The sequence below is a fragment of the Sander vitreus genome, chromosome 9 (genome assembly GCF_031162955.1).
Source record: "Sander vitreus isolate 19-12246 chromosome 9, sanVit1, whole genome shotgun sequence".
Classification (NCBI taxonomy): Eukaryota; Metazoa; Chordata; class Actinopteri; order Perciformes; family Percidae; genus Sander; species Sander vitreus.
Window position 1 is genome coordinate 6,590,520 of NC_135863.1, and position 22,812 is coordinate 6,613,331.

The window sequence follows — 22,812 nt, forward strand, 5'->3', positions numbered from 1 at the left end:
ATAACTTTTTTCCAAAATGCTATATCATGACTTTTTATGACTTTTTTTTTTTGACATACTATACTATACTATGACTTTTTATCACTTTTTTCGACATGCTATTGTATAACTTTTTCGATATACTATACTATGACTTTTTTTTACAATTTCTTTAATATACTATACTATGACTTTTTCTATGACTTTTATGGACATACTATACTTTTACTTTTTTTTACAATTTTTTTATATACTGTACTATGACCTTTTTCATCATACTATACTATGACTTTTTATCACTTTTTACGACATACTACATAATGAGGTTTTTTTTAATCACTTTCACTTTTTTCCCAAATGCTATATTATGACTTTTTATGACTTTTTTAAGACATACTTATACTATGGCTTTTTTATGACTTTTTTCGACACACTATACTATGACTTTTTATCACTTTTTTCAAAATGCTATTTTTAATCACTTTTTTCAACATACTATACTATGACTTTTTTAACAGTTTTTTTGATATACTATACTATGACTTTTCATCACTTTTTTCAAAATGCTGTTGTATGACTTTTTTGACACACTATCCTATGATGTTTTCATAAATTTTTTGACAAACTATATGATGACTTTTTTTTTCCAACATACTATACTATGTCTTTTTTTATCACTTTTTTCAACATGCAATACTATGACGTTTTTCACATACTATACTATCACTTTTTTTGTCACTTTTTTCGACAGACTATACTATGACTTTACATAACATACCATACTCCGAAATGCTATATTGTCTTTTTATGACTTTTTTTGTATACATACTATACAATTACTTTTTTATGACTTTGTTCGATGTACTATAGTTTTACTTTTTTTAACCATTTTTGATATACTACACTATGATTTTTTTTCGATATTCTATACTATGACTTTTTTTTATCACTTTTTTCAACATACTATACTATGTCTTTTTTCAACATACTATTCTATGACTTTTTTCGACATACTATACTACGACTTTTTTTGACATACTATACTATGTCTTTTTCATGATCTTTAACCCGATAAACTATTCTATGACTTTTTTTATTTTACATTATTGGTATTATTCAGCATTTCAATGAAATTCATACTATTTAAACCATTCCCACGTTTCCAACCATTCTCAGTACTTCACCTTCTTCTTACGCAATTATGCCAGCAATCCAGTTTAGCTTTGGCAATTTACCTTTTCAGCATTCTCAAGCATTTTCTGCATTTCTAGTTACTCTATATAGGCCTATAACTATATTATAGATGAGTGTGCTATTTTGGATGTTTCCACTTTTAATAATTAGTTTATATATTATACTGCCCTTGTTTATATGTTCTTTTGTAAAGTAGTTGTACAAAAATAAAGTTTGTTATTGTTCTGAGCAAGGACTTCCTCTCAGGCCGGAGATTCTCCCTCAACCCTGCTGTGACAGGCAGCATGAACGACTGATGCTCTGCCGCCTGAGCCTCATCAAAAGAAGGCCCTTCAGTGAGGAAATATTCACAATATTTTTACCAGAGGAATTCAGGTTCAGGTGCATATTGAGACGTTTTTCATACGGTATCTTGGCATAAACCCAGACCAGGATGCAGCGCCTTCAGAGTGGGATCTGTCATCTAAACTATCAGTCTATCAGAGCAAAGATATGGAAAACCCTTAAGGCTTTTCCTATGGAAACTTTGAACTGTCTTTTTTAACATACATCATCATCAGTGATGACAAACAGACAGTGATTGAACGGAAGTGTAACCAAAGACATATTTTGTACATAACTTTGCTTCCATGAAATAAAGTTAATTTGTTGGTTGGAAGTTCACACATAGATCCACAGTATGAAATTCTGTGAATTTTGAGAGTGAATTTTTAGGGAAAGTTTTGGTCGAGAGAAGAGTTCCACATATTCAGAAGTGTGCTTATTTGCTTTCTTGTGAGAGCTATATGAGAAGATTGATACCACTCTCATGTCAGTCTGTTGAATATGAAGTTTTCGTATTGTTTTCGCATTGCCAGACCTATCGCCACAGCGTTGTGGAGTAAGGCCTTTGTGCTAAGCTATGGTAACCGGCTGCTGGCTGTAGCTTCTTATCTATCCTACAGACATGTGGTATCGTTTTTCTCATCTAACTCTCAGAAAAAAATGCAAATGAGCATATTTCCCAAAACTATAAAAAAAAGAGGCTAGCTAGTAGTCAGTCAGAATCAAGGAGACTTTTCAAGCAGCAGGCAAACTAAGTTTTACTGCTGACAGCTGGAGAGTGCTCTGCTGACAGGAGGCAGGCGATAGCATAAACTAAAATACCAACTGTGTCACTCCATTTCCTCTGCAGAGAACAAAGTTATCACTGCGCCTCATTTCAGCATGATGTTACAGGCTGGTTAGAGGATGAATCACTACAAAAGGTGTGCCACCTGCAAGTTTATCAAACCATGGAGGAAGATTTGGGCCACAGCAGCTGTCAAGGCCTCTTTTCAGTCTCATCTTTCACATTTTTCTCTCCTATCAAGCAGAGTAAACCCTCACCCTCATCCTGTCCTCACACTGAAAGGAGATTGCTCTCGTCTGAAGGAGCAGGAGGGGGAGAGGTGATGAGCAGCTTACTTCTAGGAGAGATTAGCCTTATTAAAATGAAATAGTCTAGTCCTGAGTGACAGAGCAATGGAGGTGGAGGAGGAGGGCAGAGTCAGGGAGCACGGAGGAAAGGGCCTACGTTGTGTGAGGCCCGGTCCCTGAGGATCTGAAGCACCGCTCCTCTGTGTTCTCCTTCCCCCCATTCTTCACTTTCACCTCTAGCTCTCTCCTCATCTCCCCCCCACGCCCCCCCCCTTTCCTCTGGTCTGCTCTCTCATCATCACCGCGGTCCAGAACAGGCGGATCTGTCAGCGGTGCGTCAAGAGATCTGCCCTAAGGCCCTCAGATGAGCTGCCAAGTACAGGGGCTGGACTGTAGAGGAACAAAAGACCCCCCCAAAAAAACACATCAGAAAGTTTTGGACCTTGGTAAAATGTGTTCAATAACCCTCCTATTGAAGGGCACTGCATGTATGGAATGTGTGCCCAGGGTCACAGCGTAAAGGTTCCCAGCAATTACCTAGGCTTAGTTTCGTCCATGTTTTTAAGGAGTGAGTGGGTAGTATGTATTGGAGAACATTAACCAACCTGAGCCTCTCAGAACACGTCCAATGAAAGATGTACAAAAGGACTGAACGTGCTGAATATGACTTTGTAATTTGTACCTAATGACACTGTGGTAATCCTTGTTATGCACATAAAGCCATGATTGAATCCGAAGACCAGAATGCACACCATGTTTGTGACTGACTCTCATGCTGGCCTAAGAACAAGATACATTTATTCCTCTGGAGATAACAAAGGAAGTATTAAAAGCCCCAAAAAACAAGGTTTTAAAGCCCAGATTGTACTGTATTAATAGAAATATTAGTCACAAATTTTCCTATTTGAAAGAAAGAGCCAGGAAGTTGTGATAAGACTGCTGTCAACACAACGTACAGACCTTTTAACTCTACCAACTTAAATAATTAACAAACAGCAAAGGCCAATCGGGAGGAAGGTGGTTAAAGGCACAGAAGCAAAGAAGGTGTTTTGAATTGACTAATTTTGGTCAAAAAGTGTATCTTAATAAATACATAGACAATACATGTATATACTTACACACACACACACACACACACACACACACACACACACACACACACACACACACACACACATTTATATATTCTTTTACTCTTTGTCACCTTCTGGATATGAAATAAATGGATCCTTGATTTTTTTATCTGAAGCGCCTTCTCCTTCTTTGTCAGTATTTGGGTGTTCTGAGACTGTTCACTTTGCATACCACTTCTTGGTAAACCTGGAGCTGAGAGAGCAAACATTTCCACATCATGGGAAACAGTAAGTAATATAAAAATAGCATGCACTGATGACTGTCCTTGCTTCCTTCGGATGTGATTACTGCAGCTGACTACATGTTGCTGCCATGAAATACTGTAGTTTAACACAATAAATCTTGATACATCAGTTATTTTAGTTTGACTAAAATCATCATCAACTGCTTTACTTTAATGTCACATAAAGGTCCAATCGCCCCAAACCTTTATTATCACGTTAACACTATACTACCGGGGGAGAAAAGTCTAAAACAAAGGCTGTGTGTTTTTGTGGTTGGCTGGTTGACTTGCAGCAATGATACTGACTCACAGTTCAGCATAGATTAAGTAACAGGAGTGAGAAGAAGAAGAAGAAGAAGAAGAAGAAGAAGAAGAAGAAGAAGAAGAAGAAGAAGAAGAAGAAGAAGAAGAAGAAGAAGAAGAAGAAGAAGAAGAAGAAGAAGAAGAAGAAGAAGAAGAAGAAGAAGAAGGGGCGAAAAGGTCTGGTTTCACATGCAGGTGGCTGTAAAGGATGTTTACCTGAAGACACCCATATCTCTTGTTGCTTCCAAATTAGAAATGAACAAAAGTTCAGTTCAGTTTTCTCCAGACAGATGGCCTGATATCAAGTGGCGACCCTGACTATCCAAACAGGCGCCGTTGTTATTATGTCTACCACTGTCTTCATATGGGATTTCACTCTTGCTTTTATTGGGGCTGAGAGAACTGCTATGCAAGTCAAACATGGATTACTTTACAAATAGGCACCTGAGTCCTTTTCCAGATGTTATTAGTAAATATTACTCATTGTCAGAGTGAATTATTGTTCATCGTGAAAAGACCCAAAATAACTAAACTCTGTTTAATTTGTCAGTTAAATATTTGGCACCATCGCCACACAATTCCAGTCTGAATGATATAATACAGTACAGTAGATGTATTTTTTTCCTTAACTTCAGTGGGGATATAAAAAAAGGGCTTCAGGGTGCAGGCAGGTATGTGTACATTCTGTACCCTAGATCTTTCTCATATCTGTTCAAGGCAGCCTTAAAAACATTACATGAACCTACAGTAGTGACATCAAACAAGGCTTGAAACCATTTAGTGCTGAAAGGCCCGCGGCTGCTCTGACTTCTCATGCTAGCTGCCAGAGATATGTATCACCTCAGCTGGAGCCATTTGGGCGCAGGTACTTTCATGGTCCTGGTTTTAGATCTCATTTTGGAAAGATACTTAAAATTACATTTAACTGTTTCAGCAAACTGCTTAGGAGTCTACACATTGCTCTAGGTTTAGGTTTATTGTGTCACAAATGCTTCTGGTAATGTTGCTTTTTTAGCCACAGTAAAAGTGTATAGTGTGGATTTTACTGGATGGCTAAATGCAGCTGCATGCTGGGAATGTCCCTGAAGCTGGAAGTCGTTTTGGGAGATTCCCACAAGCCAACAAGGGCAATTCCCCAACTTATTTATCTGTTCTCTGCTGAGGCTGGCTCACAATGCTACCACAGCAAAGAGATAAATCTTCAAAAAATAACACAGAGACCATTTTCCTGAAGTTAAGATTTTCCCATTGGTTTTTAATAAAACAAAGTTTAGAATGGTTTGGGAAATGCGGCTGCAGTGTCAAGTCATTTAAACAAGAGTGATATGATTTTTGGGCCACATGTAGAATACCATATGTGTTTATATAGAGATTTTCACAACAAAGTTTTTTTATGAATGAATTCCAGGGTTGTCTATGTGCGTAGGAGTCAGACAATGTTAACTGTGCACTAAAAATGAAACATTTTGTTTTCTTTGTTTAGAAAGCTGCATAATCAGATCTGTGAAATCCCATTCCAGTGTTAACGGAGCTTTAGGTCAAGGTCGAGTTTTAAAGCAACACTATGTAACTTTTCCCACATCAGTCCCCCTACAGGTTGTCTCATTGGAACTACAGCTGCAGCTAAAAGTAGTGTTGCTGTAATGAGCTTTTAGTTCTGGTCATTCAAGGTAATATTGGCTTGATGGTGTTTTTTGCCTCCAACAGCGCCTTACAGGCAGCTAACGCTAACCTTAACCCTAAACATAACCATTGCCACGCTGCCTGGGAGGAGACGTTGGGGGCAAAATACACCAAAGACTGTGATATTGCAACTTAAACCCTGACTGTGTGGTGGAAAATGTATTAATTATGTAGTAAAAATGAGGAAATGTCTCTGAGATGAAAGCTCAATTGTATCCTAGGCAGATTATAGCTGAATCCAATGATGGACTTTGTGTCTCTGCCAAAAACAGAGAACAGAGAACCATGTGAATGTAAAATAATATACTTTATTATGACCATACATTTCTTAGGATCAATAAAAAGCACTTTTCTGTTTTGTTTAGTGATGCTTTCCATGTGACATTTTTTCTCCAGAGGACAAAACACAACGATTAACCCTCAAAAATGTTCACACACAAAAATGATGCAGGTGTTTGCAGATATATATTATGTAGAAGAGAGGTGACAAGGCGGTAGCTGAGCATATGCTAAAACAGAGAGGAAGAGTACCTAATATGTAGCCACAGCTTTGGAAAACAACAGAAAGAGTGCATTTCTTTGAGCATCACTCACATGGCCTCATCATAAAAAAAAACATCTCAGTCAAATTGAATCTTAGAAGTGTTTGCCGGCAATTTGAAAGGATAATCTAAGTGATGCTCTCCATTTGGTTTCTATGCTGTAAATTAGGCCCTGGTTGTTTTTGTGTTGCCCAGGCAGACAGATGGTTTGAAAGGAACCCTGCTGAAACTCACTTTCGCCGGACCCGCTCAGACTGACAGCAGCAGCCACAGCTTCACCACCATGAAGCAGCAGGACTGTGAACAGAAGCATGCTGGAGGGTGGGGTGTGGAATAACAAATAAAATGAAAAATGTACCAATAACTGAAAACTCTACATCAATTGTCCATCTTCAAGCCCAATCTAATGTATCTTCCTTCAATCAAGTGTTTAATTCTGCATCTGGGTTTCACAGTTGAAAATGTCATATTTTTTATCAAAGTCATATTTTTAGAAAAAGCAAAATTTTAATAGTGGAAATAAATGGCTAAATTCAATGATAACGGTGAAAATACTGTATATTTGTACAATTTGGAAGTGTCCCAAACCGAATCACTGTTTGCCTTTAAATCCTCTGGAGAAAAGCTTGACCAGTGAAATCATCTGTCTAACGGAGGAACAGCGTGATGAACAAACAAGCATACATTACAAAATAAGTCTTTTTTACACATAAATATCAAATACAAAGGCAGATGGGAAGGAGCCTTGTTAATGTCAGTAAAGCTTTTGACCATGCAACGTTCAGTACCTTAAAAAAAAATACAATATCCATATACACAGCTTAGTCCAACAGAGTCACAAAACAATGTCAAATATATACACAATGCAATAAAAATAACAATATCACTTTTTCCGCAAGAGCACGATTTTATCATATATTTTACAGCTAAAGTTGTACCATTAGTCCAGCACATTAAGATGTGTACAGGTAGCTTGAAGGGAGGAAAAGCCACTATTACTACAACACTACGAGGTCATCAGAAGTATTTAAATACGCCATTGAAATAGAAGCTGTAAAAAATAATATACTCCGAATACATTTATATAATTATATACATATACATATAGGTTAAATACTGATCAATCTGAATCCCTGGATTGCTGAAAAGGTCCTTTGTCGATTTAGGCAGCTAGCTAAGTCTTACTAACTGAAGCCCTCTGCTAACAGTTCCCACTGCTGCTCTTAAAATTGTGCATTTCACATTTCGGTGTCTATTTCACGGTTTTGTAAAAAAGCTGGGAGAAGCAGAAAGGTGACTGGTTGGTGGCATTTAAAGGAATAGTTTGACATCTTGAGAAAATATGCTTATTTGCTATTTTTGCAGAGAGGTAGAAGATTTGATAGACGTTAGCTAATATTAGCATAGCATAAAGACCTTGAGCAAACGCAAAGATTAAATAAACACAATGTAATGTGTTAATTAGTGAGTTTTAGAAGTGCTGGTAACTTGTTACTTGTTTTACCTTCGGCCAGAATTAGGCTAGCTGTTTCCCCTTGCTTCCAGTCTTTAATGCTAAGCTAAAAATCTTATATATACAAACACAAGAGTGGTAGGCTATCAATCTTCTCATCAACTCTCGGCAAGAAAGTGAATAAGGTAATTTCCCAAAGGTTGGACTATTCTCTCAGGCTTAAAGTGAATATGATGCCACATATAACACATTTTCTGTTTTTAGTTTCCTGCTTAAGATCAAATACATCTCTACTGTACACCTTTCCGTTAACAGAGATCAGATTATTACTATTATTAATAAGTTATAAATCTTATCTTGTATCCAATTCTGACAGGTGTGGGTATGCCTGTACATGGGTGTCTAAACATGTCAAACAAAGCAGAACGTAAATACATTTTAAGCCATATTCTTAATTATCTTTAAGAAGAGGTTTCAGTGGCGGCTGTTTCATCCTCAACTCAGTCCACAGTCCACATTATTTACTGCATGAAGTAAAATGACAATCTACACTACTGCCTGCCTCATAAGTGCATTATTGTTGTACAATATTTAGTGTTTCATACCTCAATAGAAAAGCTCTCTGCTGCCTTAAAAAAGGAAATCCATCCTCAAACAGAATGTACACCCGTTCCTCCCGTGATCGTGCTTTGTGTTACTAAGCATTGTTTACATGCTCGAAAAAAGACGAAGCTTAAAACTCAGAGGTTTTTCATTCAGCATTAGAGATTAATGTTCTGGTTCAATAAAATAACATATTTTTTTCCAATGCCAAAAATGATAGATGGTGTGTCTTGACTGTAGAACCAACATGGTTTTGATTTCTTTGCACATTTTTTAAATTATTGTAATGACCTAATTACATATTTTTGTTGGAAACAGTTGAAAGGCCCAATACATCCCTTATTTTTTCCTACCACCGCATAGATGTGGAAATGTCCAATGTCCAAATGTTGCATCAGAACCCTGCCAACAAAATACTTGGCACTGGTATATTTTGGTATGAAAATGGTCAATGTAAAGGTCTCAGTAACTTTGCTCCACAAATGTTGGCATCAGTATTACCGCTGAAAAGTTTGTATGAATAGAGCCCCATAGTACGCAGGGTGGATTCGTACCTGCTCAAAAACATAATATACTGCAGCCTTTTTCGATGTAGAAACAACTCTTCATAACATCATAGAGGTTATCCTGTTGGTTGTCAACACTATCAAAATCACACGAGGGAATGCATTTTATTTCAGGGTGGATTTTCCTCTTGACGTACCACCTTCACACAATTAAGGCACCTTTTAAACCCCTGAGGGGTCAATGGGTTCTTCTAATAAGAAGAGAAGCAACAATAACAACATGGAACACAGAACCGGACTGAAACAAACCAACGACATAAAGTAAGACAGCCGACAAAATGAAAGGAATGTCTATGGGTAAGGTACAAACGCCAGAAGTGCCCCGTTACACATCTTCTCATCCTTTAGGTTTTTACAGCAGCACCGCGCGTACATCACAGGATCTCCATGGAAACACCGTGGCTGTATCCTGAAGCACCTTAATCGGTAAAGAAGGTCTTCTTCAAACCCCATCAGTCCTTATGAGTGTGTGAGTGGATATGTGTGTGTGTCACTGTAGTAGAAGTCAGTATCCGACGTTGACCTTGTTCTTGTTGAGCTCTCGCTCCAGGTTTCCTATCAGAGTGTCGATGCTCTCCTGCAGGTCTCTCAGGTTGACCCTGTTGCTCAGCACGGGGCTGATATCCTGGATCTTCATGTAAGCCTGGTAGGTGTGCTCTTTGGGCAGACGGGGGGGGAGGATGTGGTCGCACACCCTCTCCTCCTCCTTGTCCTCTATATTCTGCCCATTGCCTGAAGCATCACTCTCTACTTTCTTCTCCTCCTCCTCCTCCTCCTCCTCCTCCTCCTCATCCTCTTCCTCATTTTCTTCCTCCTTCACCGCCTCCTCTCTCTGAGGTTGCTCCTGCTCAGCAGGATCAGACGCAGGGCTCGGGATCATCTGCCCCTTATCTTCCTCTGTATCCTCAGGCTTCTTCTGGGCCTCCTCAGCTGCCTCTGTATCCTCGGAGGGCACGTCGTCATAGTCCGCCTCCTCTTTGCTGGGAGGCAGCAGAATATCACAAGGGAAGTAGCTCTCGCCACAGCCGCTCCAGTCGCCGGCGTAGCGGTTGCTGGGGCTGTCCAAGCGTCCCGGTTTGGGCCGCAGAACGCCCGCCATCTCCGCTTCAGAGAGGTTCAGGACCTGGGGGCGCTCTTTTCTCCGCCTTATGGGAGGAGCTGACAGCAGGTCAGATGAGGCCGGAGCCAAAGAGGCTGCAGGGGGCTGGGAGGAGGACTGGCCATGTGGGTCCACAACTGGAGAAGCAGATGACAAAAAAAGGCAAAAGACAGGCAGAGTTAATCAGATGTATAGAGAACATTTGAAATAATATCCTTAAAGAAATGGTTCCACATTTTGGGAAATACACTTATTTGATTTCTTTGCCAAGAGTTAAATGAGAAGCTTAAAACTACTCTGTATTCTAAATATGTGGCAACAGCCAGTAGCAGGTTAGCTTAGCTTAGCATAAAGACTGGAAGCAGGGGGGAGACAGCTAGGGGTGGAATTTATTTACCCTTTGGAAAGAATATTTCCCAAAATTACAAAATATTTGTTTAAAACATTTTTTTTCAAGTATAGTGTGCATGTGTATTTATGTTCTTATCTATTTATTATTTCATGTTTTTATGTGTTTTTGTGCGAATGTGTATGTGTTGGCTACCTGTTGTGAACCAAATTGCCCCTTGGGGACATTAAAGACGTTTCAATTCAATAAAGGGTTAGTTCACACAAATTACAAAAGAATAAAAAAAAGATTTTCTCATATACCTCTCGTGGCATCTATCCATGCAGATATTTATGTTTTTTTTAGCCCATATTTTGAGATATATGTCTCACTAATTTGACCACCAACCCGATTTTCATAGGAACTATTTATTTGGTAGAAAGTAGTTCAAGTGAAAACTCTTCACAGTGAGGTTTGGATAATCCTGAGTGTTGATTATGGACGGTCACATTGCTGCTTTAGTTATTTTGTTGTAAATTGTCAATGCTTTGAGTGCTACAAACAAAATTCCAGGAATCTTAAAACATAGGCACAAAACCAAAACTATCTGCAGAGCAAGATATCACAATGCGTAAGGGACAAAATATATATATTTTTTGTAATTTGTGTGAACTGTCCCTTTGGTCCCCCTTTTGGTCCCCCCTTCGGGTAACTTCATGGTTAAAAATCACATTAAAAACATGCTGTGAAAACGGCAATCCTTTTTTTGTAACACAGCTGAGACCACATGTTTATCTGTATTAACTTCTATCGGGGCAACACAGGTATCTGGATAATCCAGCAACAAATTCATTAAGTTGTGGGAGCCCTGATATAAACCCTGCCAAAATAATCGAACATGCCATGCTGTGTTTAAAGTCAGACAAACACATGCTGAAGTCACACCACCACACTCTGTGACTCTAATTCCATCCTTCTGTACTATTTGTTATCAACTGTTGACTAAACCAAACTTAAAAATTAACTAAACTGGAACCCTGTTTGGACGTTATGAAAGAATCATCTGACTGTACAACAAAAGTGAACAGCGAGCACTCCAACACAACCAGCCCAGTCCGGTTACCTGTCTGTCTTTATCTCTGTGTACCTACACTTGTTGACACCGCTAGCTCTCCCTTACTGGATTGAAAAGGAACAAAAAACAAAAAAATGTTAAAAGTTATGGCTATAATGTACAAGAGGTACAATATAAACAAAAAATAATTGTATTTTGTATAGGGGTAGGAAAGAGGATTCAAATGTTATCGCTACAAAAACGTATGACTATTTATTTATATTATGAATCATGTTGACTCCATTTCATATATCAGGAGTGGCAGATGCTGATACAGTATTTATGTGCAGCAATTGCATGCCTTGCAACTTTCCTGAGGCTAAAGACTCAAGCAATTATCACCTGAAACAAACAGAAATTATCCTCCTTTAAGAGACAACGTGTTATTTAATTTCAGACATGATTCACTGATGAGACAATTTAAGTTATTAGCTGTCAGCAGAGAAAATTAAGGCATGAAGCAGAGAAAAATACTGCTTCTATGTGCCGATTTTCTCCCTTATCCCTGTACAAGGCACAATAACAAGAGCCTCACACACACACACACACACACACACACACACACACACACACACACACACACACACACACACTTCTGCACACATATGCTCATGCTCTCTCACACTACCTGTAAATAGTGTCACTTAGTGTCAGATGCCCCTGCATTTGCCCAAAGACAAGCACACTTGAGGCCTTAGCAACAATGCCTTGGAGGGTTGCGTATGTGTGTGAGAGGCGTGATCACGCGGCTGAAAATATGCCATAATGATTGTGAAATGTTAGGGTAAAGCTTCAGGGGCTGAGGTCTAAGGTTAAGCCTGGAATGTCTTTAATTATAGCCCAGGCATCCTACGCTCTGAGCTGGGGAAGCGGCCAGAATGGAGATGGCACTGAGGGTGTAAAAGAAGGCTTGAACCTGGACTGAGAGCTTTGTTGAGGTTATTACAGATTATCATAGGCACTAGCTGTGTGACATCAGCTGCAGACAGGAGTGCAGAACAAGTGCACGCTTCTACTGAAGAATAAAAACTGTTTTCTTCAGACCACTTGACCCCATCTCCCTCCCTTATTGTCTACATCTGTGTTCTATCCTCTAAAAGAAAAACATCTTAGCACTTTTTGTTTCTTCTTTTGAAATTCCACTTGTACTTCACCAGACTACCTGCAATAACGGGGATTCACAGATGCCGACTTATTCTCCTACTCTCTGTGTGTTTCTTCCCCAGTTGATGTAAAGGAGGGTGGAGGGTGCTCAACTTCAGCAGTTTACACAGAATTGGTTTAATGTGGGTGTCTGAGGATGCAGTTAAATTTAGATGCCAGACCAGACATAGTCAGTTCTTCATCTGTTTAAAGCTGCAGGTTACAGGGAAGGGCTCTGAGGTTTTTAATCTTTCAGGGTTAAAGTCTGACCAGTGTGATGTTAGGAAAGCTTTGAAAAGACTTTTTCAAAATACAGCACGCATGTGAATTTTGAAAGATGTGTGCCTCGAGACACACTGACGAAGAAAATCACTGCACTCTGGAAAACAACTTTCTTTGAATTAAGATACAGAAGGCAGGCTTAGTTTTGGATTGATGACATGTGCATATTTAACATTCACCTCAATGTTTATAAAAATGCTAATAACCAACAGAGAAACACAACTGTCAACTACAGTAATAAGGTTATGTCCTTATAGCAGTAATGTTTTTTCACACTCATCTTTTCTAACCTGTGTGTAGGCAGAGCACACTTGTGAATTGTGTAATGTTTTGATTAATATCCGTCAGTAGCTAAGATTTAAACTGCACCACAGCAGCCACGGAGTGGCTCACACATTGGTTAGAGATGTAGTGAACACAAGATTTAAAATGCAATCAAATTAAATGAGTTGCTGTGACTAATACAAATGTTCCCCTGCCTACAGCTCTTTCTTTTAATCATTCTCGACTGCCTCCTGAAAAATCTTTGGATCCCTTCATATCTCTCACTGAGCAGACAGCTGCAGCTGGCAGAGAGCAGCTGTGCAGGCAGACAGAAGACCTGTGTGTGAGTGAAGCTGGTACTGGGTGTCTGTCCTTGATTGGTGATTTATCTTAAGGCAGGGCGCCACGCCTCAAAAGTTTGGTTTACATTGGGGCTTACTGGCTTGGCTCGGATTGGCTCAGTCTGCCGTGATGAAGCACTCTGTGGAAAGTTTCATCTCTGAGAAGCCAACAGATGGTGGCCAATGGCTATCAGCTGTACTTGTGCCACTGGTGGATAACCTCAAGGATCAAAGCAGCCCAGCCCTTTGTAGAGCTGAACCGCAGAGCTGGCACTGATTTGTACAAGACCTTGAGCATGCAGGGCAAGAGGCTGGTATATACTTACAGACTTACTGATGTATATTATGTGATTGTAAAAAGAAAAAAGAATGTGTTTCAAACCAAATGACCTGGTAGACCTATATCTAACATAGGAAAACATTCTGCAAAAATAACATTTATTCACTAACTTAACAATCGCTCACCAGGCCAAAGCTGCAGCAGATAGTGCAGGACTTCGATGTGTTTTTTGAAGTGCAGCGCGCTGGCCAACTCCTCGGAGTCAATGAAGACTCGGTTTGTGTGGCAGGACGCCTCCTGACGCTGGCTGAGCAGCACCGGGCCAAAACACACCGCCAGGTTCTGACATGTCATCTTATTCACTTCCTGGCAGGACGCTACCAACTTCAGGTGGTCAAGAAGCTTCTGCAGTGTCACCTGATGCACACACACACACACACACACACACACACACACACACACACACACACACACACACACACACACACACACACACACACACACACACACACACACACACACACACACACACACACACACACACACACGTGCAAACACAGACAAATAAGACTTATGTTATTATTATGCTTAGTAGTTGTAGTAATACCACTAGCAGAAACAGAGCTGCACTGCAAAATCTACATCAAGCTATGTGTAGCAGTAAAAAGCTAGAAATGCAAAAAGATTTTAGCAAACAAAGCAATATTTTAAGATAATGCTACATTGCTGTACTTGCACACATAGAATTCAATAAATGTTACAAAGCAGAAAATTTAGATTTCTCTGCTTGGGAAATTCAAGCAGGAGAGCCCTTCGCATTATTATTCCTCATGGGGAAAATGGGCAATGGTTTCTAAAAACCTATTTCTAAAAAAAATTTAAAAAAAATTAAAAAATATTGGCCAATATTTTTAATTACTCTAAAATATTTACATTGGTATCTGCCTCAAAAAGACTTTCATTTTGTGTCATTTATGATTAATCTGAAAATAGTGGACAGTGAATTGGTGTAGAGAAAATTATACTGGTACATGCTTGTGGACGGTATGCCACCACTAATATCCCCCCGATGTAAAAGTCTACGTAATAGAAGTTAAACAGTAGTGATATGGAGCATTATTATCATGGCCATCATTATCTATGCCACAATTATCCCTTTCACAACCACTTCTGTGACAATATTCTAGCACTGTGATGACTTTTAGAGCCAGCGGGGAGATGTACAGCTTGTCTTCCTCACCCTCTCCACATCTGGCAGGTTGTCCAGCAGGCTGACGGTGTGCTCTGAGTCAGCCTGGTCATTCTCGCAGCCCGCTGCTCCTATCCGCAAAGGCCTTGTGGCCATGGACTCCAACACTGCCTCATACAGGTTCTTGGTGATCAGAGGGTAGGGCAGCTCTCGTAGGTAGTCCTTCAGTACGCCTGAGAAGTGAAAGAGAATAGAGCATCAGGCAAACTGCTGCCGCAAGGTAGTGAATTGATGTTAAATGTATCAGTGAATAACTGTAGATGACTTATTTGCAGCATATTCGTTTTCCCACACTTGAACTAAAAACAGACAGCTTTAAAGGTCGAATAATATAATCATTACAAAGCAGGTTGAGGTGCTGTATAAATACTGTGAAAGTATCGAAGCATTAAAGAGACGGGTGCTAAAACGGAGCGTTTCAGACAGAAAGTGAATACAGGTATATTCAGACAGACAGTATGAGAAAAATAATGTGTTTTTTTGGGAAATTAAAGCATGTAAACATGTTCTAGTAGAAACCCCAAATACAAGCATGAACCTGAAAATGAGCATATTATTAGACCTTTTCTACCTGACAAATCACTACAAACTGTATACAATACTGTATCTTTATGAAGTGTTGTCATTGAGAAATGAAAAGCTTTCATGTTTCCTCTCTTTTAAACCACTAAACTTGGCGCAAGGTCTTGGCTGCAAATTAAGGTCCCATTGTTTCCACTGGTGACCCTGTGGCGTCTGCTGAGATACCTGATGCCTGGTGTCTGGCGTGACTCGGCAGCCAAAAAGTGGTGGTGTTGGGGGGCCTGTTGTCTGTGACGGCGCATTCACACCTGTGACTTCAGCCTCCCGTAGTTCAAACAAAAGCTATGGGAAAACATGAAACCCACGCTGTCTGTCTCCACTAAGCCCCTGAAATATCGTTGGCATGTCTTTTCATCAAAGGCAAAAGGGGGGGGTGGGGAGAAAGTACGGGAATAAGAAAGGCGCTTGGCAATGTGACAGCTCTTTGTGGTGAGTGTCTGCTCTCTTTTCCCTCTGCATGAAGCTGGATCAGTTTTCAGAGACAGCTGGGGGCTGTGTAATCAGCAATATAGGTTATGATCCAAAGTAATACTACACATGAATGTCTGTAAAGAGGAACGCTATATAATATAATTTCAAAAGACGTATAGGTTACTGTCAGTAGAATGATAAAATGACCTGCAAATGAAGCATGCTGGTTATCAAACCATTTAGAAATGCAAAGGACCCATAGTTGTCTGCTGTCCCAAATGCAACTTTAAAAGACAACTTCACAGATTCAGCATTGTTCTTCACAAAGAAATGTTTGACAGACTTGACGTTGGCCAATTTATGACAGAAAACGAACAACAAGCAGAGTGAAGCCTGTGAGCCAGTTCAAGCAGATAACTTGTGTTGTGCTGCTGCAAACCAAATGTGTAGGCTAATACTTTTACTCAACATCCACTAATTCACCCACACTGAATCCAAATATCCAACACACTCAATGCAATTAAGCACTTTTGTTCTGCAATGCTGCTGCTGCAAACACTTGCTGCTGCTTCTTGAACATTTCAGAAGCAAGCTCACCTGCCAACACTCTAATCATGTCGCTTCAAGATGGCTTTGTTGAGGTAAAGTCATACTGCTATGGCTGCTGGTGTTCCACAACCTAGTGTTTCTGCCACTTATCTTATCAGCTGTTAAGCTCAAACATGCATTTCAAGCCAGAATAAGAGATTTCCTGTCTTTGCTGTCCACACCTATGGACCCTGGCGACTCTTTCCAAAAGGCTTATTTTCCACTGAGATGCCAGAGATTGCTGCTTCCTCACCAAGCGCTTGTGCTAACATGTTTATCATTTAATGTCTTGGCTCTGTTCAGGTTTTGTGTATTTGACAGTATCAATGTGCTATAATGCTGCAGTAGAGATATACAGTATTTCACTCAAAAGCAGTATGTTTACTCCTAAATAGCTAAGTTTATTTGTTTTATGGTTTACAGTCTCCTGCACTCAGTTGAGCTCATTGTTTTCTAAGCTCATACCCATGCACTGGATATGTTGATAATGATGATCGACAATTATGTGTTGACTTGTTTATGAATTGTTGTATGCTGAAATGTTTTTAATGTGGGCTCTTGGAAGATTATCCAATGAGCTAAAAGAGATCCAAATAAAAAACAAATGCGTTGCTTATAAACACAACATAATGTTTGATAATTGTCTGCTCCAAGCCATTACTATTTGTTATTTTAACATAGGTACTTTAATATTTATCTGCTGTATAGCCAACATGCCTTATCATCAATCAGTTGAATAGCTGGATATATAGTTGCTATATAATGTTTGGTGCATAGCAAGTGTCAATAAACTGTAAGAAGATGAATAATTAGAAAATCACTTTGCACCACTATGGTGTAGCAATTCTTGCCATAGATTGATTCTAGAGAGCAGAACAATAGTATGTTTGAGTGTAAAAGCAGGTCAAAAGACATATGCATCTATGTCAAGGACCATCCTGTTTGTAGAAATTCCCAAAATAGTGACACAATCCCTTGAGCTTTTGTAACTGATTCTGATTAGGATGCTGTAAATAGGAGCTCCTACTTTATTACTTCTACATCACTGTTCCCCTCCTATACACCCAAGGTGTTTTGCCTCTTGCCTTCTATTTACAGCGAACTAACGATTCACCGTAAATCCGCTCAGTGAGGAGAATGGAGGGCACAATTTAACATGCTCACTTTTTAATCCCTGTAAATCCCCGGTCTGCTCTTTAAGGGAGCCTGAAGCTTAAAGCTTTGCAGTGTATTCCTAACTGGCATTGTGGCTCTATCACCCAATGATCTTATGAAGTAAACAGACAAATGTTTTAAAATGAACCTTAAATGTCAGTGTTTTTAGGTGACGAAACACTGAAATGTGGTCTTCCTTTCCAACTGCTACATGAACATAAGAACAGTCATTGGGAGATGATCTACTGTTACATGAACTGATCAAACACCTCATCAATCCCAATAGCTACCACAAAAAAGAGTTCCAACGGGTATAAATAATAGAAACTGTATGACATCTTTTTATCACTTATTCCCCACTACTTTTACTTCCTTTTTATTTATGCAAGTTTCCATAGAACTCAAAAAAGATAGCTGGGATAATTTAATGTGACTTGAAACCGAGGCAATCTTATAAAGGGTCTTATCAGGACTTTTAGTGCAATTTATTTACAACTAGAGGATGGATTGCCATCAAATTTGGAACAGATATTCACACTCTGTATATGATGAATCATAATAACTTGGTGTTTCCTTGACTGTTCATCAGAGTCATAATTTGGTCAAAATTCATATTTGTCCAATATGCATAAACTAATGACCAACTACCTGCAAAATGAATGATGTTACTACCAAAGTCAGCTGTCCCTTAGTGCTGATTATTAAATCTTAATAGTAAGTAATGCATAGCGTAAGCTACATTTAAAAACATCACAACATCCCCATACTACATGTCACAAAAATAACAATATCGCCAAGGTGTAGTACACGGACATCGATATGCGGTTTTGGATCAGTGACAATAAGTACTTAATTTAAATATCTTTATAAAACAGACGCACCGTGAACTGCATAATGAATAACATAAAATACAGCCTACAAAAATATGCCACTAGTTGTGCCGCCTGGCACAGTGTTTCAACGCATGCGTGATACAAATAGTGTACTACGTATTTATGCGCATAACGGATCGTGCAGGCAGCACAGATCACGTACCGACAGTAAGCACGATGACATTAACATTTAGCTCAAAGCACCTCTGTACTGTAGAGTCGTGTTACTGCTTTTATGGTATTTCTCTCATAATATGTATTAAATGTGTTTTCTACAGTTGCAGTTACAGATGTATTTTTTATTTTGCACTGTTAATGTATTTTACACAAAAGCTAGTCTCACGACGAGCATTACAAATGGGCTTAGACTGTAAATGCTATATTTTTAATTTGACTGTGATGATTATTCAATGCTGTGAATCTGTCCCTACAAATATAATAAATACTTGAAAAAAGGTAAATAATAATAATACATATTGTACCGTTTGTGCTGGCTACCTTCTTAACAGGAAAAAAATGGCAACTTTGTTATCTTGCTTTTGAAGCCCCTTCAGAACTTGAGATTCAACACATCCTGACAGACACACACAGACACACACACACACACACACACACACGCACGCACGCACGCAGATACAGAGAGAGAGATACTGTGCATTCCTGAGGCAGGCAGTAGTGGCTCTGTCTGAAGAAAAACAAACAAGTCATACCAAAACAAGCACAGTGGTGCACTATATCAGCCCTCCCACCTCAGGTAGACCAACACAATGACAGCTATAGGGTCAGCAGGGCCAGACGTTCAGACTTTAACACGGCTTCAGGCAAACATGCACTTAAAACTTCATAAAATGTCTCTGCAAATGAACATGTCCCCTGCGCCCTCTAAGCCAGCGTAGCTGATCTGTGCCGACATGTTTTCATGTTTGTTTTCAGTTCTGATTCACTTCTGTTATCATTTATCTTCATCAGGTTTGGTATAAAATCTGGTATGAGCAGAATGCGATAAGGACACATAAACACAAGATACATTCTCTCTCCTTAATACCCCTCTAGACATGCTGATTTTTAAATCTGATTACACAGAAATGCTTTGTGAACATCCTTCGGCTTTCCGTTGTAAATCTTTAGACGTACCTGAGATAATAATAATCTGCTTGTTTCATCGCAGGAAAAACTGTCTGGAAGCAAAAATTGTTTTCACCCTTATCTCTGCAAAGCGAGTGTGCAACTAAAATGCAGAGGTACCACTTGATTTGTCATTGTTTTGCCTTAAATGGAAATTTAAGCATGGTGGAGCCTCTGACCTTGGATGTGCTGTGAGACAGATCATCTAGACACAACAAAAGCAGGACTTTTTTACGTAAGCACTGCTTCATGAAACAAAGCATCCTCTTCATGCCTCGCATGCAATATATGAGAATTTACCATGTGTGTTTAGGCTCTTTACATTTCAATAATTAATAAAAAAATACACCAGTCAGTCAAACCTTGTGCTCATGTGCTTGTGTTTGTCTAAAGTGAGGAGAATACAGCCATTCAGGTAAATCATTAGCCTGCTATGAGTCAGTTACTAGTGTTTACTTTTGTGTCTTAGCCCCTGTTGGTGCCTGATATATATATATACACACACACACACACACACACACACACACACACACACACACACACACACACACACACACACACACACACACACACACACACACACACACACACACACACACACACACACACACACACAAGGTCATGTACTCAGGGGTGAACAGGTGTGCTTCCACTACAGGTGCTTCACTTTCCTTTATAACAACGCTGACAGCAATCACACACTGAGTGTCTTTTCTCTCACATTTAAACTGTTGGGGTTTGGCTTTATACCAGCAGGGATAGGAACAACACGTACATATATCTCCACCCACACGTATGGCTGATTGAGACCGAACTGCAATCAAAAGCAGCTCAGCATTGAAGAAAAACAACCCCCTAAATCAAAGCTTCAAAGCATGTAATTAAAGCTACAGACTATAGCAGCTAAAAGAATTGTGAATCAATTCAGACTTTTAATGTTCCAAATGTGCCACCAAACACTACGGGTCACACAATTCACTGGGGCACGGCTCTACCTTTGACCTCTTGTTCAAACAAAGCGGAAGGTCACTCCGCTTGTCAGTGCTGCAGTCAACGCTTCGCCTTGAGAACAAATGGGGGTTTGTTCTCCGTCCTGCCCCCTCCCTGCTGTCCTGCACGCCCCCACAGCACTAGGGGGGGCCAGAGGAGATGTGTGTGCCACTGCCTTGTCCGGTGGCACGGTAAAGCTTTACCCTGTAGTTTCTTGAACTTTTCCTTAGCCCAAAAAAACCCAAAATGAGTAAACCCCATTCCTAACTGTGAGCATCAGAAATATGTCTTTTTGATTCCTGACCTGCAGTTTAAAAAATATTCTGACACTTACACTGTCCTGCAGCTCTCTGTAAAGTGGTTGTCTGCTTCCCCGGACAGCCCAGGGTTCAGCTAATCCCCCATGCGTGAGCCAAATACCATCTGTGTTTGTTCGGCAACAAAGGGGGCACTTGTTAATGACTTTCCATGTCTTCACTGGTGTACTGCTGAGGGTGGGGGGCAAAGTAGGGAACTAGGCTATGGAAAAGACGAGTCAGGCCAGGCAAATTAGAAGACCTCAAACAAGGATCAATAACTGTGCTGAGCTGTCAACCAGCAGGGCTTGGGACACTGGTTTCATTTTCCCAGGAGAGAGGACAGATATTTGGATGGAAGTTTCTCATCATTGGATCACTTTGGAAGCTTTGTTTCCACACAAAAGGCCAAAGCAGGTTGAGTTGAGGGCTTAATCATTAGTTGAGGTTGCTACGGTGTCCTCTAAAACCAAACTTTTTCCACAGTTATTCATTGTGTATTTGTTAAATCCAACCAGAGTAATCTGTAAGGTGTGAATTTCAAAATGAATCGTTTTTTACTTTGAGGTTAGAGACTCTGGTTTTGCTGTCTCTTGGCACTGCTGATGTCATAAACTAAACTGCCAAACAGTCCTATGAGATTTTAATGGCCTTCATTACCACTCCAAACTACTAAGTGAGGCCTCTCTCTTATCGGGAAGAAAAACATCATCTGATAATTTGATGTATTAAAACTATATGACAATACAAATGGCTACACAGGCTGTCTAAACTGTCTAAAAGTCCTGCTCCAATAAACCTTCTTCTTCTCCAACAGCATTAATAAAGGAAACAACTGAATGTAAATTGAAGTGGTTGAAAACAAGAAGAAGCAATTTAAATAACTATTTAATTAAATACTTTTGGAAAATACCCTAATTAGCTTTCTTGCTGAGGGTTATGGTACATGTCCATATACACGTTGTTTTCACAGATGGGATCGCCCCGCTTCCCAGCATTGCACGCTAGTGAGCTTGCCACTAGTTTCTCTTCACTGACCACTGACAAACAAAGAAAACAGTCTAAACCCTCCTACAACCGCAATGGCTGCAGCTTATTGGACGAACGCGTCACGTGGGGCTGGCTGCTCCCGAATTTCAAAACCAACCATAATGGCAGCTTGTTCAGAATACGATCTAGTATTTTTACGAAAATAGTTCAGCGAAACGTGTTTCTGAAAACATTTAAAGCGAGAAATAGGCTATGCAGCAGCTGAATCTGTCTTCATTTCAGATCGACAACGGTCAGTTTAAAGATTTTCGTCAGCTTTTGAGAGGCGGCAAACCGAGCCGGCCGCTCCTCATTTGCATAAAGTTGGCTGGATTCAACTTTATGCAAATGAGGAGCGGGCGAATCAACGCCCCGCTTCTCCAAAAGTCCCCTCAACGCTACCAGAATGCATTGCATGGCTGCTCCCATAGAAATGAATGGGAAGTGGGGAAATGATGCTGACAATGGACACGTACTATTAGACGAGAAGATCGACACCACTCTTATGTCTATACAGTAAATATGAAGCGACCATGAACAGAGGGTTGGCTTATGACAATTTGAGACTCTTATTCTAATTCCTCTA

At 39.8% G+C, this 22,812-nt stretch overlaps 1 protein-coding gene across 2 annotated transcripts in view; it reads right to left on the minus strand.

Annotated features, from left to right (window-relative positions):
* Positions 1 to 6,202: 6,202 nt before the first annotated feature.
* The window catches only part of syde2 (synapse defective 1, Rho GTPase, homolog 2 (C. elegans)), a 49,197-nt gene continuing 32,587 nt past the window's right edge, over positions 6,203 to 22,812 (minus strand). For both annotated transcript variants that reach the window (XM_078258472.1, XM_078258473.1), the window contains exons 6-8: positions 15,170 to 15,351; positions 14,115 to 14,346; positions 6,203 to 10,314 (exon numbers count right to left, since the gene is read on the minus strand). In XM_078258472.1, coding sequence (XP_078114598.1) covers positions 9,584 to 10,314; positions 14,115 to 14,346; positions 15,170 to 15,351 — 1,145 coding nt within the window. In that variant the 3' untranslated portion in view covers positions 6,203 to 9,583. The remainder of the gene's footprint in view (positions 10,315 to 14,114; positions 14,347 to 15,169; positions 15,352 to 22,812) is intronic.